Consider the following 17,507-nt stretch of genomic DNA (forward strand, 5'->3'; position numbering starts at 1 on the left):
AGCGCTAGGATTAAACATATCACCATTTCGCAATTTATACAATGCCAGTCGTGTCAAAGTAGCTGCACATCGTGTTGGTTGTCCTCTGCCCAGACAAAACCAGCAGTTTAAATCTAGGCTAAAGTCAAAATCTGATTCAGAAAGAGCTTTATTGTGGGGGAGCCATTCTCAATGACAATGTCCAGAATTTGCCCCCTAGTAGTCCCATTTTTGACAGTATGCCATCATTAATTTTGAAAATACGCGACAGAAGAAGGGTTTAAGAAAAATTACATTTTTAATTTTTCAAATGGACAAATTCTGACTGAGAATTATGTTTTTTAAATGATGCATGACAATAAAATTGTCATTTTACAATAAGTATTTTTTCATACTTTTCATATTTTCATGAAAAGAACAAGTGTAACAGTTAATTAACACAAATGAGAAATAAAATACCCCAAGTGAGCCTAGAGACAAACTTGAATGAGAAGTATAACTGTAGCATGGAAATACCTCTTTCTGGAAGGTTTGAAAAAAAACTCTAGGAGTCGATTGGAGAATCGAGGAATCGACTCTTTTTGAGTCACTCCCCATGCTGTTATGAATTCATCAGCTGTCTAGGACAACGATTAGTCTATTACGTTCCCCAAAAAATAAATAAATAAATCACACATATGCTACACTGCTCTGTCCATTAATATACCGAAGGATTGTGTTCAGAAAGGTAAGCCTCTTGCTGAGGATAAAAGTCAAGGTTGATCAGCCAGGCCAGATGTCCAGTAGATATAATCGTACATTCTGGCTTTTAAACAGTGCTATGGTGCAATTAGCATATAATTCTCCCCAAGCCATTTAAGGTTAATCTATTTTATCACAGAACATTCACTTTGGAGGATAACAACTTATAAAATGTACTGCTTTGCCTCGTTTCTCTGAATTACATCTATAAAATTCTAATAACCACAATCAATATTTGCAACCAATTAAAGGCCACATTAAAGCTGGAATATCATTACATTTGTATGGGACATCAAGATCTAATATATGTCACACAACTCAAACTAGGTCTGTTCAATTTACATTGAGTTTGAAAAAGAACAGCAACAAACGTTTAATGAAAATTGCAATTTATTTTGAAGTAATGCGTGTTAAACCATGATACCGACGACATGAAAGCATTTAAAAATAAGAGAAACACATAGCTTGACAGATTCATATTCTTAATGTCAACTTAATCATATCTGTAAGTGATAAAACAATTCTGAAGAATGGGAATGAAACACAAAAAAGCATAGATGATACTTAAACGACAATATGTACATACAAACAAATGGAAAGAGGTAATTACAGTAAAATTCAGATTTTTATAATTAATTCCAAGGAAGCAACCACATTTCTGTATAGATTAAATAAAAATCTAAAAAATTGCATGATGTGAAAAGTCTTTTTTTACAATGCAATTATTGCATTACACTGATGCTGTCAGTAAAACCTGAACAGTTGACAGTTTTAGTGTAGTGAAGTAGTCCATGCCCATCATATCTCTTCAGTCCAAGAAAAAAATATTATTGAATTGCGTCGCACAAAGCCTTTTCACTTCCTCTGTAACAAAAAGAAAAAATTGGTAAGTTGAGCACAAATATTTTACTAAATTAACTAAAATAATAAAAATAACGGAGTAAATGTAGATTTTATTTAAAGGGTTAGTTCAAACAAAATAAAATTCTGTTAGTAATTACTCACCCTTATGTCGTTACAATTTCCTGATACCTAATTTTTAGAGCACAAATTAAGGTATTTTAGATAAAAGCTGAGAGCTCTCTGATTCTCCATAGACAGCAATGGTCCTGAGACATTCAAACTCCAAACTGTCTATGGAGGATGAGCGAGCTTTCGGATTTCATCTAATACACTCACCGGCCATTTTATTAGGTACACCTGTCCAATTGCTCATTAACGCAAATTTCTTATCAGCCAATCACATGAAACGCAACTCAATGCAATTAGGCATGTGGACATGGTCAAGACCATTTGCTGCAGTTCAAACTCACCATTAGAATGGGTAAGAACTGTGATTTAAATGACTTTGAATGTGGCGTGGTTGTTGGTGCCAGACAAGCTGGTCTGAGTAGTTCAGAAACTTCTGATCTACATGGATTTTCATGCACAACCATCTCTAGAGATTACAGAGAAGGGTCTGAAAAAGTGAAAATATCAAGTGAGCAGCAGTACTGTGGGCACAAATGTCTTGTTGGTGCCAAGGTCAGAGGAGAATGGCCAGACTGGTTTGAGCTGAAAGAAAGGCAACAGTAGCTTAAATAACCACTTGTTACAACCGAGGTATACAGAAGAGCATCTCTAAATGCACAACATCCAACCTTGTGTCGGATAGGCTACAGCAGCAGAAGACCACACCGAGTGCGACTCCTATCACCTAAGAACAGGGAACTGAAGCTACAATTTGCACAGGCTCACCAAAATTTGACAAAAGAAAATAGGAAAAATGTTGCCTGGTGTGATGAGTCTTGATTTCTGCTGCGATATTCAGATGGTATGGTCGGAATTTGGCGTCAACAACATAAAACCATGAATCCATCCTGTCTTGTATCAACGGTTCAGGCTGGTGGTGGTGGTGTAATGGTGTGGGGGATATTTTCTTGGCACACTTTGGATCCATTAGTACAAATTTAGAATGCCACAGCCTACCTGAGTATTGTTGCTGACCATCTCCATCCCATTATGACCAAATCCATCTTCTGATGGCTACTTCCATCAGGATAATGTGTCATGTCATAAAGCTCAAATCATCTCAGGCTGGTTTCTTGAACACGACAATAAATTCACTGAACTCAATTGGCCTCCACTGTCACCAAATCTCAATCCAATAGAGCACCTTTGAGTACCTTGTTGAGTCTATACTACGAAGGATTAGGGCAGTTCTGAAGGCAAAAATGCGTCCAACCCGATGTACCTAATAATGTGGCCTGTGAGTGTATATCTTAATTTGTGTTCTGAAGATGAACGAAGGTCTCAGGGCTTTGGAACATCATAACAGTGAGTTACTACTAATTTTGGCTGAATTAACTCTAACAATATTATATAACTTCAATGTGGGAAAATAAATTAAGCAAAAGACTCTACCATTCACTTCGATGAGGTTGGCATTCTTCTGGTTCAAAATGACGTAGAGCTCCCTCTGATCAGACTTCTTTCCAACAACCCAGTAATCGGTCATCGCTTTGACAATGATTTCCTCATCCTCATCAACCCTACAAAACATGCACAGACACAATCAAAACCAAATCATGCTTCATCACTATCTAAAGTTGTCACATCCTTTTGGTGGCCTTATGATGAAATTTCAAACAGACTTTTAAACTTAAATTTGCCATAATTATTCTCAACCTAAGTCAATCCAAATTGTTCAGACAAAAGTTTTTGACTTTGTTTGAGTTTATTTAATGACTGACATATAAAGCACCGTAAACAGTAAAGATGAGAGGTCAAATGTGTGTGTGTTGCTTAAGAACCAAAAAAAAATGTCTACCGAGAGATACAGTATAGTTCAGTACAGTACAGTGCAGTGCAGTTCGGTACGGGTCACCCTTATGAGGCTTGGATTTTCATTGGCAACAGAAGCCTTTTGGTAGACGTGATATAGGACAGAAAGTTGAGATCCACGTCATTCTTGCTCAAAGAATAAAGCTGTACCCAATTGTTCACATATCATGTCTTTTGTGAACTCAGGTTCATTAGTCAAATTTCAAATGTTCATTTCCCACAGAAGAACTTTCTTTCAACTGAATGTATGAAGTGAGTTTTGGAGTAAAAACTTTGTTTCACATTTTCATGTGGTTTCAGAGGGAGCAGCATTTACTACACAGAAATAGTCGCTCTGTGAACTACGACTCTATTTCATCATTGTTAGATTAAAGAGTCCCTATTATTCATTAAAAAGGTCATATTTTGGTTTTGGGGGTCTCCAACATCAGGCTGATAAGCATATTGTTAACAGGCTGGCAAACACCAGCATATTGCTTTTTTCTTAACCATTAGTAGCTCCACACGAAATTGTGCACAGAGATATCCACAGATTTCTACCTATTTTTAGCACATCGAGTCTATGTATTTACTTGTGTAAATGTGTGTAAATTAATTTTTTTTTTCAGTTCTTAAATTAATTTCAGTAGTAATATTTACTAATATAAAAGTGTTAATTTGATTTATTTACAATACAGTTTGTAAAGTAGTATTTTCTTTTAGTTATTTTTACTATACTTTTAGTATGCATATATATATATATATATATATATATATATATATATATATATATATATTATATATTATATAATTATATATATATATATATATATATATATATATATATATATATATATATATATATATATATATATATATATATATATATATATATATATATTATATATTATATATTATATGATAGGCTTGCTTTGTTAACCAGAAGAGTGGATGTAAATGGATTTGCATTGTTGAAATTAAATAAGTTAAAAAGCTATTATTTTTTATTTCAAATATTCAGTTTTTAGTTACGATACTCCCAAAATAATTCAGCCTTTATTTTTTTTATTTTATTTATTTTTACAAAATTTTCTGCAGAAATAGCAAAAATGTCCGCAGATTCTGTCTGGCCCTAACCACGAGTAAAAAAACAACACAAATTCAAGATTAATCCACACAGGAAAAGCTGAACTATTTTCAAAATTGACCGCAGCACGTGTGTAGGAACAGCTGACAGTGGCCATAGCAATGACAAAGGCACAGGATCGCGAGCTCACAAACGCATTTAAATCCATAAAAAAGCATTACACATCACGTTTTCAACTACAGATACAGTACAAGTAACAAAACAAAATTAAATACATAACTTGAAAGCCACAGAATAGCTTTCAGAATAGCAGGCGACAACCATTTTAATCAGACTTACACTTGAGAAATGGAGGGAAAAACTGGACCATATGAACTGTGTACTGATAAAGTTTCTGTCAAGCTCTGACAAAGTCCCATACATCAATGGTCTTTTTTGATCGTTTATTTAACAAATAGGCCACGAATCCCCCGTTGCAGGGCAGATTATTGCATTGATCACCATACCGTTACCTCATTAATGTTCACTCATCTTCAGTCATGATCAATCGCACTCCACTCTTGTTTGAAGGGAAAAGCGCGTTCACGTTTTTATCAGATCCGGCACTTCATTTTTGGTATTGTTTCGTGTCGACGTCGACACAAACAGGCAAAATAATGACAAATCATAATTCAAATCATCTGAGTCGAATCTTTTATTTAAAAAAACAAACAATCGATATTTTTAAACAAGGTGCACTTTCAGATTTTACCATCAGCTGGATGTTTTCATTCACTTAGAGCTGTTACACACTGCATGGAGGGTAATTTTCAAAAACCCATAGTAGGGACTCTTTAAATCAAATTGGATTTTAAACGCCATTGTGCATTTATCAGGAGCTACGTTTCCATCCATCTGTTTTCATGAACATTTTGGATATGCACATAAAAAAATGGGTTGATGGAAACGCCATGATGCGCATAAATTTTGAAAATGTGCATAAAAACCATAACCGAGTAGGATTACTTTTTATTCAATAAAAGATGCACATAAACTACGATGGAAACACTTTTACCGAACAAATTCCAGTATGTGCAATAAAAAAGGTCATGTGATTTTGGTATAAGAGATCATGTGATGATAAAAATGTGTGTAATTAGATAAACCAGCAGGCTGATTACATTGTAAAACATCTGGAGCCTCATGTAGCAACGCTGCGTTTGCACAAAAACTTTGTGTACGCCAGATTTCACGCTCACGTTTGGATTTACTAACAATGAAATGAACGTAAGAATGTGTTGGTCCATGCCAACTTCATGTTTGGCGTACGTGGATTTCTTGCGTGTGTTTGTTTTATATCCATTGGCGAATCCTATAGGCAATTATGTTAAATTGTACACTACAAAGTATCTTTGAGCCGTGCAATGGCAGCTGTATGGGACGGATCATCCGCATGTCTAGCAGGTATGGTTTCCATATCATGCAGTTGACCAGCCAAACATTAAAGCGCAATTTGCAGCGATCACCGGTTTTCCCAATGTAACCAGTGTGATCTACTGCACACACATTGCTATAAAGGCACCATCTGAAGACAAATTTGCATAAGTGAATCAGAAACATTTTCATTCAATAAATGTGCAAATGAAAAATGATGCTCAAATGCACTTAACATAATACACAAACTTATTAATGATTCCTACTTGTCTTCCTTGCGATGAAGAGTATGCAAAATCTAATATGTAGTGGGGGAAAAAAAGAAGAATGAATTCATCAGAGGCTGGATTCGAACCGAGTTCATGCTCGAACGTGTCAAAACATGTTTCCATGTGCTTTACGAGCCACGCCACTGACGCTGCTATACACACTACAAAATTTTACACCTGTAGATCGGACCATTTCTTTTTTGATTCCCTCACAGTGCGATGTTCAGACCCAACTGCGTTAACCGCATCAGCTTAACTCTCCCACTCTATTTTTTTCTTTTGTTATTAATTCAGGAGGACAAACTTGCAAATAACACCGTTTTTCGTTGGTCATTCTGTTCAAAGTTTCTCTTTTTGCTTGCTTTTGCCATTGCTTTTTCATTTGCTTTTGCCAAAGTAGAGTCATAAGCATATTCATAGGAGGCAGGGAGGGGTTTTGCGCTCGTGTACGTGCGCTCAGCTTCACGTTAATTTGGATGTATAAAGAGAATGTGTGTGGGATTCTGCGTACGCAGTGTTCAGTACATCTGAAATTGTTACTGCGTACTCGCATACATTTACAGCTTTGTGCGTTAGCAATGTTTTAGTATGAGTTCAACCCAAGTCTTCATACATGAGGCCCATGTCTTGTATGTCATTCTAAAAACTCCTAAAACTCATTCTAAAACTCCTAAACCATTTCAGTATTAGCGTTATTATTTTATTCATTACCTCAAGAATCAAGAGAGTCTGTGCCCTGCGTCTCATGTCTTTAAACGTCACTGCGTGTTCGCGGGACGTTCACAGGATTGCCTTCTGAGGCTCAAGTCATTGATTAAATGAAGAAAAGATTCACGCAGCTTCTCCAACTGCAGCAAATTCAGTTTTTACTTTTGATATGTGGTGTCAGTTAACCAGAAAGTGACGATTTTGTTCGCTTTGACTTAATGGATGGAAAAGCTGCTTTATTCATCTTTTATACGATAATCCAGTTTTGCGCATGAAATTAATTCACATTTTTGGATGTAAACATAGCTAGTGTCCTACGACTCTGTGTACTAAATTTAGTTTACTAGAACCAGCTTTACTGGCAAAATGTGCATGAAAATCTCCTTTGATTAATCACCCAGCCCTATCAAACATACAATGATTTGAATGCACCTCCTGAATTATTTAACAGCACTGCTTACCGTGCAAAATCGCAGTTGATGTCTCCGAGAATTTTCATGAGGTCCGGATGGACAGAGGTGAGGGAAACACTGGCCGTCTTGCGCATGTGGATGGTGCTTTTCTCAGCCAAGTTCATGTGGTTGAAGTAGATGAATTTAAACTGAGGCTCCTTCTCTGGCCTGCAATAAGAATTTGGAGTGAATATTGAGGCTGAGGTGGATTATATTCTACCCCAGCGCAACATCTATTGAAAAATAAAAGTGAAAATATGTGTGATAAGTGTCATGTAAGGTGATACGAGGGATTGTACCACACAAAACAATACCGCACAGCACGCAGGGCTCAGGTAAGCTAAGGACACACCGTTAGATATGATTAATGGATAAGCTCCGGTGACTGCTACTGGAAGAGAGATGATACAGTGGACCCTTGTATTCAGCATGCAGGTACGTGAAAGCCTTGTCCATATTTCTGAACGGTTACCTGGGTCACAGGATGACCCAGTCATTTAAGATTGATGCATGAGCGAGCAGTGAAACAGGATTCATTTGAAAGGGAGCTGCAGACAGACAGTGACAGCTCAACATACATATTGATAGCTTAAAAGCGCTGCAAATGATTTTAATTTTCTTTTACTTTATTACTGCAATTCCTGACAAATATCAATAAATTAGGTGAGGGTGTGCAGTTTAGGTGCTGATTCATTTCAAATAAATCACTTATGATATCATTTAATGACCTGACACTGAGATTGTATTTATGGAAATCTTAAAATTTGTCTTAGAAAGCATTGAAACGATATGTTAATATGTTCTCTAATATGACAAGTAAATAGGCAAGTGCATTGTTTTACAGGTCCATTTCCAGCCCTAGGCGTTGGCCTTATTGGTTGTTTGCAATAACATGGTTCTGATGATGCGCAAAATTCAGATAAAGGGCAGGAAATAAAAAACTGATTGGGAAACATCGAGGAAAGTTCATATTTTTGTATTTAATACCATATTTCAAATGAGATATAAATAGAAAATAGCCACATATGTTGTACATGATCCTTATATTATGTAGAGGGCAGAGTTTTCTACTACAATATATTTGCCTGTCATCGAGGCGGTAGATACTGTAAGTTATGACATGAAAAAATTCTTAGTAAATACTACTGTTTTGAAGCATACTATAGATAATTAACTTGAATAAATTAAATAATAAATTATCCAAACAGGCTTCTGTTTTTTTCTCTCTTTTTCCCTTTTATTTTTAAGTACAGACTTATATATACAGTTGAAGTCAGAATTAATAGCCCCCTAATGATTTTTTTTTCTTTTTTAAATATTTCCCAAATTATGTTTACCATTTTAAGGTAAAAGATATTAGCCCCCATTTTTTTCCCGATAGTCTACAGAACAAATCATCCTTATGCAATGACTTGCCTAATTAGCCTAACCTGCCTAGTTAACCTAATTAACCTAGTTAAGCCTTTAAATGTCACTTTAAGCTGTATAGAAGTATTTTGAAAAATATCAAGTAAAATATTATTTAATGTCATTTTGGCAAAGATAAAATAAATCAGTTATTAGAAATGAGTTTTTAAAACTATTATGTTTAGAAATGAGAAAAGAGAAAGTGGGGAAAAATATAAACGGGGGCTAATAAATAAAATTTATATATATATAAACCAACTTCAACAAACCCTAATTACACTGCCTAATATATTGAAAGTAATGACAATAAAATAGTAAAGACACAAAAAATTTGAAAAAAAAAGAAAAATTACACAAATTAAGATGATATTAAATAAATAAATAGACAACAATGGGTGTAAAAATCAGGGATAGTGCTGTGTTATTTTATGATAACAGGCTAGCATAGACTAAGTATAAGGGTCTGGACAGAGAAAAAAAAAAAAGAAAAAAAGGAAATTACAATTGCTTACAAGAGAAGTCACATTATTTCCCAGGAAGAACATTTATATCAGAGAAATATGATAATAATGGTTACCTAACATGTGAGAATTTGCTAGAACCTCTGACTTAATATAAATTTAACATCAGATCTTGAAGCCAGTGTGGTGCTTTAGGTGGATTTGAAGATTGGCTATGCAATAAAATCTGTCAGCGAGGCTGCAGTCAAGATGCACGCTTCAATCTTCTATGCTATAATCATCACAATGCATCACAGTTTACATTAACGTTAAAGTATTTACTATAGTTTATCAGTTTACTAACTACAGTATTCTGTTGTATTCATTAACAAAAAGTTGTACACATTATACACTTTACTACGTGCTTCAAAACATGCTCATTAGAAAATTACTATAGTTTTCCCCCATCCGCATAACGTTATATCTTTCAGGTTTCAGGAAATAATCTATGAAAGCATACAAAAGCGTGGACGCATAGTCTACATTATTATTTACATATTTTCGGAAGGGGTGAAAAGTGCTTCACAATAATAGCCAGCTAGTTTTGTCTCAAGGGTTGCAATTCTTTTTTGATCTGTGGATGCACCCACCATCAACAAACATTCACCGCTGCAGTGCATCTCAAGGTTAATGTTAGGTTGTTCATTCTATCGAAACGCCAGTAAAGTATTGGACTACTGCAAAACAAGACGATATTTCATTACAGCAATTACATGGCAGGGTACATTATCTGATCGGTGTCTGACTTTTATTTAACACTTTAACATATAATACACTTGGCTAGACATGTATATAATATTTGTTGGTGCTGTCAAACAAACTATCGCGTTAAAAAAATCTTTATAACATGCTGTTTCCATTTTTCTGCCAGTTCCTTTAACTTTACAACCTTTTTTAGCAAAAACTTTTGGAACCCTATAAAAGCATTTCTCATTCGAGCCGATTTAAACAATTATAAACAACATAAAACAAAAACATTTAGAAGAACCACTTCCTGCCCTCCATCTGAATTTCGCGCATCATCACTGACGTCATGTGAAAACCTACAGTATATTATATTATATGGTTGGTTTTGACCATATTTGGAAGGTTCTTGAATAGGGGTACAATGATTAACCAATTTTACTATTAACTGCAATTTAATTTGTCACAGTTTATTAACCGTAAAGCAGCCTTCTCAACACCGCATTTCAGCGCGAAACAAAACTGCTGCAACTAAGTGCGTTAGTTTAATGTTCCAAGATGGTACACTATGTGCACGCACTGGATTAAAAGCTGATTTTAACTATGGCTTAGATTATGAACTAAGGGTTGTTCACATATCCCGTCTTTTGCAAGCACAACTTCATTATTTCCAATGGAGGTGAGCAGCTTGTGTGCATATTGGCAGCGAGGCTATGCACGCATGCTTTCCAGGCTCACCTAGGTGAAAGAAATGCTCGAGTGCACCAAGAGTTCGTGACAAGAACTTACCAATCAGCTTCATACTTTGTATGGAATATACACATTTCTACTCCAAAGAGAAAAAAAAATACAAAATAAAAATACCAAACAATTTTGTAAAAGAGTTCAGATCAAAAATGCCTTTCAGAGAGAGGTTCAGCAGCCTTTGACTACATTTGTTCTATTTAAAAGCAGTATGTTATATGTATTATGTAGCGTAGATTTACATTGGGCAAATACTATTTTTTATTTATTCTTATTTATTCATTGTTGTCTTATTTTTGTTTAGTGTTAATTTATTGCCAAAATCTTTTTTCACTTCTTGTTAAGTCCAAAGCTAAATTAACTATTGTTTGTTTGTAATATTATTTTGTGCTATATTGTTTGGTTACTGAGCAGCTATAAATTACACTTTAAAATATAAGGAGTTTTCATGTGATTTTTCTAAACTAGTAGTGTTTTAAAATGAACTAGATTCTTAAAGTTTGAGAACAAACTTTGAGGCTGGCTTGTGAAAGCCTGACGGTAATAGTTTATTTAAACAGTTTTAAAAAGTATGAAAAGATAGATAGATAGATAGATAGATAGATAGATAGATAGATAGATAGATAGATAGATAGATAGATAGATAGATAGATAGATAGATGTTGTTAGCATGATTCTAGCATGAATTAGCATGTTGTTAGCATGATTCTAGCATGAATTAGCATGTTGTTAGCATGATTCTAGCATGAATTAGCATGTTGTTAGCATGATTCTAGCATGAATTAGCATAATGTTAGCATGATTCTAGCATGAATTAGCATGTTGTTAGCATGATTCTAGCATGAATTAGCATGTTGTTAGCATGATTCTAGCATGATTTAGCATGTTGTTAGCATGATTCTAGCATGATTTAGCATGTTGTTAGCATAATTCTAGCATGAATTAGCATGTTACTAGCATGATTCTAGTATGAATTAGCATGTTACTAGCATGATTCTAGCATGATATAGCATGTTACTAGCATGATTCTAGCATGAATTAGCATGTACCTAGCATGATTTTAACATGAATTAGCATGTTACTAGCATGATTTTAGCATAAATTAGCACGATTCTAGCATGAATTAGCAGGTTGTTAGCATGATTCTAGAATGAATTAGCATGTTACTAGCATGATTCTAGCATGAATTATCATGTTGTTAGCATGATTCTAGCATGAATTAGTATGTTACTAGCATGATTCTAGCATGAATTAGCATGTTACTGACATGATTCTAGCATAAATTAGCATGTTGTTAGCACGATTCTAGCATGAATTAGCATTTGACTAGCATGATTCTAGCATGAATTAGCGTGTGACTAGCATGATTCTAGCATGAATTAGCATGTTGTTAGCATGATTCTAGCATGAATTAGCATGTTACTAGCATGATTCTAGCATGAATTAGCATGTTGTTAGCATGATTCTAACATGAATTAGCATGCTACTAGCATGATTCTAACATGAATTAGCATGTTGTTAGCATGATTCTAGCATGAATTAGCATGTGACTAGCATGATTCTAGCATGAATTAGCATGTTGTTAGCATGATTCTAGTATGAATTAGCATGTGACTGGCATGATTCTAGCATGAATTAGCATGTGACTAGCATGATTCTAGCATAAATTAGCATGTAACTAGCATGATTCTAGCATGAATTAGCATGTGACTAGCATGATTCTAGCATGAATTAGCATGTAACTAACATGATTCTAGCATGAATTAGCATGTTGTTAGCATGATGGATAGATAGATAGAGGTAGATAGATAGATAGATAGATAGATAGATAGATAGATAGATAGATAGATAGATAGATAGATAGATAGATAGATAAATAGATAAATAGATAGATAGATAGATAGATAGATAGATAGATAGATAGATAGATAGTTAGAGATAGATAAATAGATAAATAGATAGATAGATAGATAGATAGATAGGTAGAGGTAGATAGATAGATAGATAGATAGATAGATATATATATAGATAGATAGATAGATAGATAGATAGATAGATAGATAGATAGATAGATAGATAGATAGATAGATAGATAGATGGTGTGCGAGCCTGATTCAAACAAGCCAACCCCCGCCTCTCTACGATGTTCTGATGCTGAGATATAGCTGCTATTATATCGTTGCTAGGTTAGTCTGTTTTGTTGCTATGGAGTTGATTGACAGCTTAGACTGATGATGTATCAAAGCTTCTTGCCAGTATGAACAGTTAAAAACAACCCCCATGTCTCTATCACACTGCAGCATGACAATATCAGTCTGAACCTCTTTAATGGCAGTCTATGGGACAGTTGCTAGGGTGCAGTATCTGGTTGTTAGGGTGTGGCTAAAAAGTTAAAAGGCCATCAGTGATTGGCTGCTGGCTAGACTGAGTTAAATGAGCTCAATCATTAGTCTGTAGGACAGTCTGATGCAGAGTTATGAGCTCACAAAGTTTGATCCAATGTAAAGTCAATGAGAGTCTTTTGCAATGCAAGTCTATGGGACGGTTTCTAGGGTCCAAAAGTGGTTGCTAGGGCGTGGCCAGAAAGTTTAAAGGTGATCAGTCATTGGCAGTTTGATAGTCTGAGTTAAATGAGCCCAGTTAGAAGTCTGTGTGACATTCTGATGCGGAGTTATTAGGTCACAAAGTTTGATCCAATGTTACGTCTATGGGATTTTTCCGACGGTCCCGGGACGTTTTTCGGGAAACCGAAAGTCGGATCAGTCGGAAAGGATATAGCAACTCGAGTCAGAATAGTTCGGAGGTCTGACCCGAGTTTGATGGTCATAGCTTGAAAGGCCTAGGACGAGATAGAGTTTAATTTTTAGTCTCAGAAGAAGAATAATAAATATAACTAGATTCTTAAAGTTTGAGAACAAACTTTGAGGCTGGCTTGTGAAAGCCTGACGGGAATAGTTTATTTAGTTTAAACAGTTTTAAAAAGTATGAAAAGATAGATAGATAGATAGATAGATAGATAGATAGATAGATAGATAGATAGATAGATAGATAGATAGATAGATAGATTAGCATGTTATTACCATGATTTTAACGTGAAATAGCATGTTGTTAGCATGATTCTAGCATGAATTAGCATGTTACTAGCATGATTTTAGCATGAATTAGCATGTTGTTAGCATGATTTTAGCATGAATTAGCATGTTACTAGCATGATTTTAGCATTAATTAGCATGTTGTTAGCATGATTTTAACATGAATTAGCATGTTGTTAGCACGATTCTAGCATGAATTAGCATGTTACTAGCATGATTTTAGCATGAATTAGCACAATTCTAGCATGAATTAGCATGTTGTTAGCATGATTCTAGCATGATTTAGCATGTTACTAGCAAGATTCTAGCATGAATTAGCATGCTACTAGCATGATTCTAGCATAAATTAGCATGTTGTTAGCATGCTTCTAGCATGAATTAGCATGTTACTAGCATGATTCTAGCATGAATTAGCATGTTGTTAGCATGATTCTAACATGAATTAGCATGTTACTAGCATGATTCTAGCATGAATTAGCATGTTACTAGCATGATTCTAGCATGAATTAGCATGTTGTTAGCATGATTCTAACATGAATTAGCATGTTACTAGCATGATTCTAGCATGAATTAGCATGTTGTTAGCATGATTCTAGCATGAATTAGCATTTCACTAGCATGATTCTAGCATGAATTAGCATGTTGTTAGCATGATTCTAGCATGAATTAGCATGTTGTTAGCATGATTCTAGCATGAATTAGCATGTTGTTAGCATGATTCTAGCATGAATTAGCATGTTACTAGCATGATTCTAGCATGAATTAGCATGTTACTAGCATGATTGTAGCATGAATTAGCATGTTGTTAGCATGATTCTAGCATGAATTAGCATGTTACTAGCATGATTCTAGCATGAATTAGCATGTTGTTAGCACGATGCTAGCATGAATTAGCATGATACTAGCATGATTCTAGCATGAATTAGCATGTTACTAGCATGAATCTAGCATGAATTAGCATGTTGTTAGCATGATTCTAGCATGGATTAGCATGTTACTAGCATGATTTTAGCATAAATTAGCATGATTCTAGCATGAATTAGCATGTTGTTAGCATGATTCTAGCATGAATTAGCATGTGACTAGCATGATTCTAGCATGAATTAGCATGTGACTAGCATGATTCTAGCATGAATTAGCATGTTGTTAGCATGATGGATAGATAGATAGATAGATAGATAGATAGATAGATAGATAGATAGATAGATAGATAGATAGATAGATAGATAGAGGTAGATAGATAGGGTAGATAGATAGATAGATAGATAGATAGATAGATAGATAGATAGATAGATAGATAGATAGATAGATAGATAGATAGATAGATAGATAGAGACAGACAGACAGACAGACAGACAGATAGATAGATAGATAGATAGGTAGAGGTAGATAGATAAAGGTAGATAGATAGATAGATAGATAGATAGATAGATAGATAGATAGATAGATAGATAGATAGATAGATAGAGTGCGAGCATGAGTCAAACAAGCCAACCCCCGCCTCTCTACGATGTTCTGATGCTGAGATATAGCTGCTGTTATATCGTTGCTAGGTTAGTCTGTTTTGTTGCTATGGAGTTGATTGACAGCTTAGACTGATGATGTATCAAAGCTTCTTGCCCGTATGAACAGTTAAAAACAACCCCCATGTCTCTATCACACTGCAGCATGACAATATCAGTCTGAACCTCTTTAATGGCAGTCTATGGGACAGTTGCTAGGGTGCAGTATCTGGTTGTTAGGGTGTGGCTAAAAAGTTAAAAGGCCATCGGTGATTGGCTGCTGGCTAGACTGAGTTAAATGAGCTCAATCATTAGTCTGTAGGACAGTCTGATGCAGAGTTATGAGCTCACAAAGTTTGATCCCATGTAAAGTCAATGAGAGTCTTTTGCAATGGAAGTCTATGGGACGGTTTCTAGGGTCCAAAAGTGGTTGCTAGGGCGTGGCCAGAAAGTTTAAAGGTGATCAGTCATTGGCAGTTTGATAGTCTGAGTTAAATGAGCCCAGTTAGAAGTCTGTGTGACATTCTGATGCGGAGTTATTAGGTCACAAAGTTTGATCCAATGTTACGTCTATGGGATTTTTCCGACGGTCCCGGGACGTTTTTCGGGAAACCGAAAGTCGGATCAGTCGGAAAGGATATAGCAACTCGAGTCAGAATAGTTCGGAGGTCTGACCCGAGTTTGATGGTCATAGCTTGAAAGGCCTAGGACGAGATAGAGTTTAATTTTTAGTCTCAGAAGAAGAATAATAAATATAACTAGATTCTTAAAGTTTGAGAACAAACTTTGAGGCTGGCTTGTGAAAGCCTGACGGTAATAGTTAATTTAGTTTAAACAGTTTTTAAAAGTATGAAAAGATAGATAGATAGATAGATAGATAGATAGATAGATAGATAGATAGATAGATAGATAGATAGATAGATAGATAGATAGATAGATAGATTAGCATGGTATTAGCATGATTCTAACGTGAATTAGCATGTTGTTAGCATGATTCTAGCGTGAATTACCAAGTTGTTAGCATGATTTTAGCATGAATTAGCATGTTGTTAGCATGATTCTAGCATAAATTAGCATGTTGCTAGCACAATTATAGCATGAATTAGCATGTTGTTAGCATGATTCTAGCATGAATTGGCATGTTACTAGCATGATTCTAGCATGAATTAGCATGTTACTAGCACGTTTCTAGCATGAATTAGCATGTTGTTAGCACGATTCTAGCATGAATTAGCATGTTGTTAGCACGATTCTAGCATGAATTACCATGTTACTAGCACGATTCTAGCATGAATTAGCATGTTACTAGCATGATTCTAGCATGAATTAGCATGTTGTTAGCACGATTATAGCATGAATTAGTATGTTACTAGCATGATTCTAGCATGAATTAGCATGTTACTAGCACGATTCTAGCATGAATTAGCATGTTGTTAGCACAATTCTAGCATGAATTAGCATGTTACTAGCATGATTCTAGCATGAATTAGCATGTTACTAGCATAATTTTAGCATTAATTAGCATGATTCTAGCATGAATTAGCATGTTGTTAGCATGATTCTAGCATGATTTAGCATGTTACTAGCATGATTCTAGCATGAATTAGCATGTTACTAGCATGATTCTAGCATGAATTAGCATGTAACTAGCATGATTCTAGCATAAATTAGCATGTTGTTAGCACGATTCTAGCATGAATTAGCATGTTACTAGCATGATTCTAGCATGAATTAGCATGTTACTAGCACGATTCTATCATGAATTAGCATGTTGTTAGCATGATTCTAGCATGAATTAGCATGTTACTAGCATGATTTTAGCATGAATTAGCATGTTGTTAGCATGATTCTAGCATGAATTAACATGTTACTAGCATGATTCTAGCATGAATTAGCATGTTGTTAGCATGATTCTAGCATGAATTAGCATGTTGTTAGCATGATTCTAGCATGAATTAGCATGTTACTAGCATGATTCTACCATGAATTAGCATGTAACTAGCATGATTCTAGCATGAATTAGCATGATAGATAGATAGATAGATAGATAGATAGATAGATAGATAGATAGATAGATAGATAGATAGATAGATAGATAGATATAGGTAGATAGATAGATAGATAGAT

At 35.0% G+C, this 17,507-nt stretch overlaps 1 protein-coding gene across 2 annotated transcripts in view; it reads right to left on the reverse strand.

Annotated features, from left to right (window-relative positions):
* Nucleotides 1-1,092: 1,092 nt before the first annotated feature.
* The window catches only part of ccz1 (CCZ1 homolog, vacuolar protein trafficking and biogenesis associated), a 56,671-nt gene continuing 40,256 nt past the window's right edge, over nt 1,093-17,507 (reverse strand). For both annotated transcript variants that reach the window (XM_017358438.4, NM_200134.1), the window contains 3 exon segments: nt 7,461-7,619; nt 3,124-3,251; nt 1,093-1,584 (listed from right to left, as the gene is read on the reverse strand). In XM_017358438.4, the coding sequence (XP_017213927.1) occupies nt 1,529-1,584; nt 3,124-3,251; nt 7,461-7,619 (343 nt within the window). In that variant the 3' untranslated portion in view covers nt 1,093-1,528.

The sequence above is a fragment of the Danio rerio genome, chromosome 12 (assembly GCF_049306965.1).
Source record: "Danio rerio strain Tuebingen ecotype United States chromosome 12, GRCz12tu, whole genome shotgun sequence".
NCBI classification, from domain to species: Eukaryota; Metazoa; Chordata; class Actinopteri; order Cypriniformes; family Danionidae; genus Danio; species Danio rerio.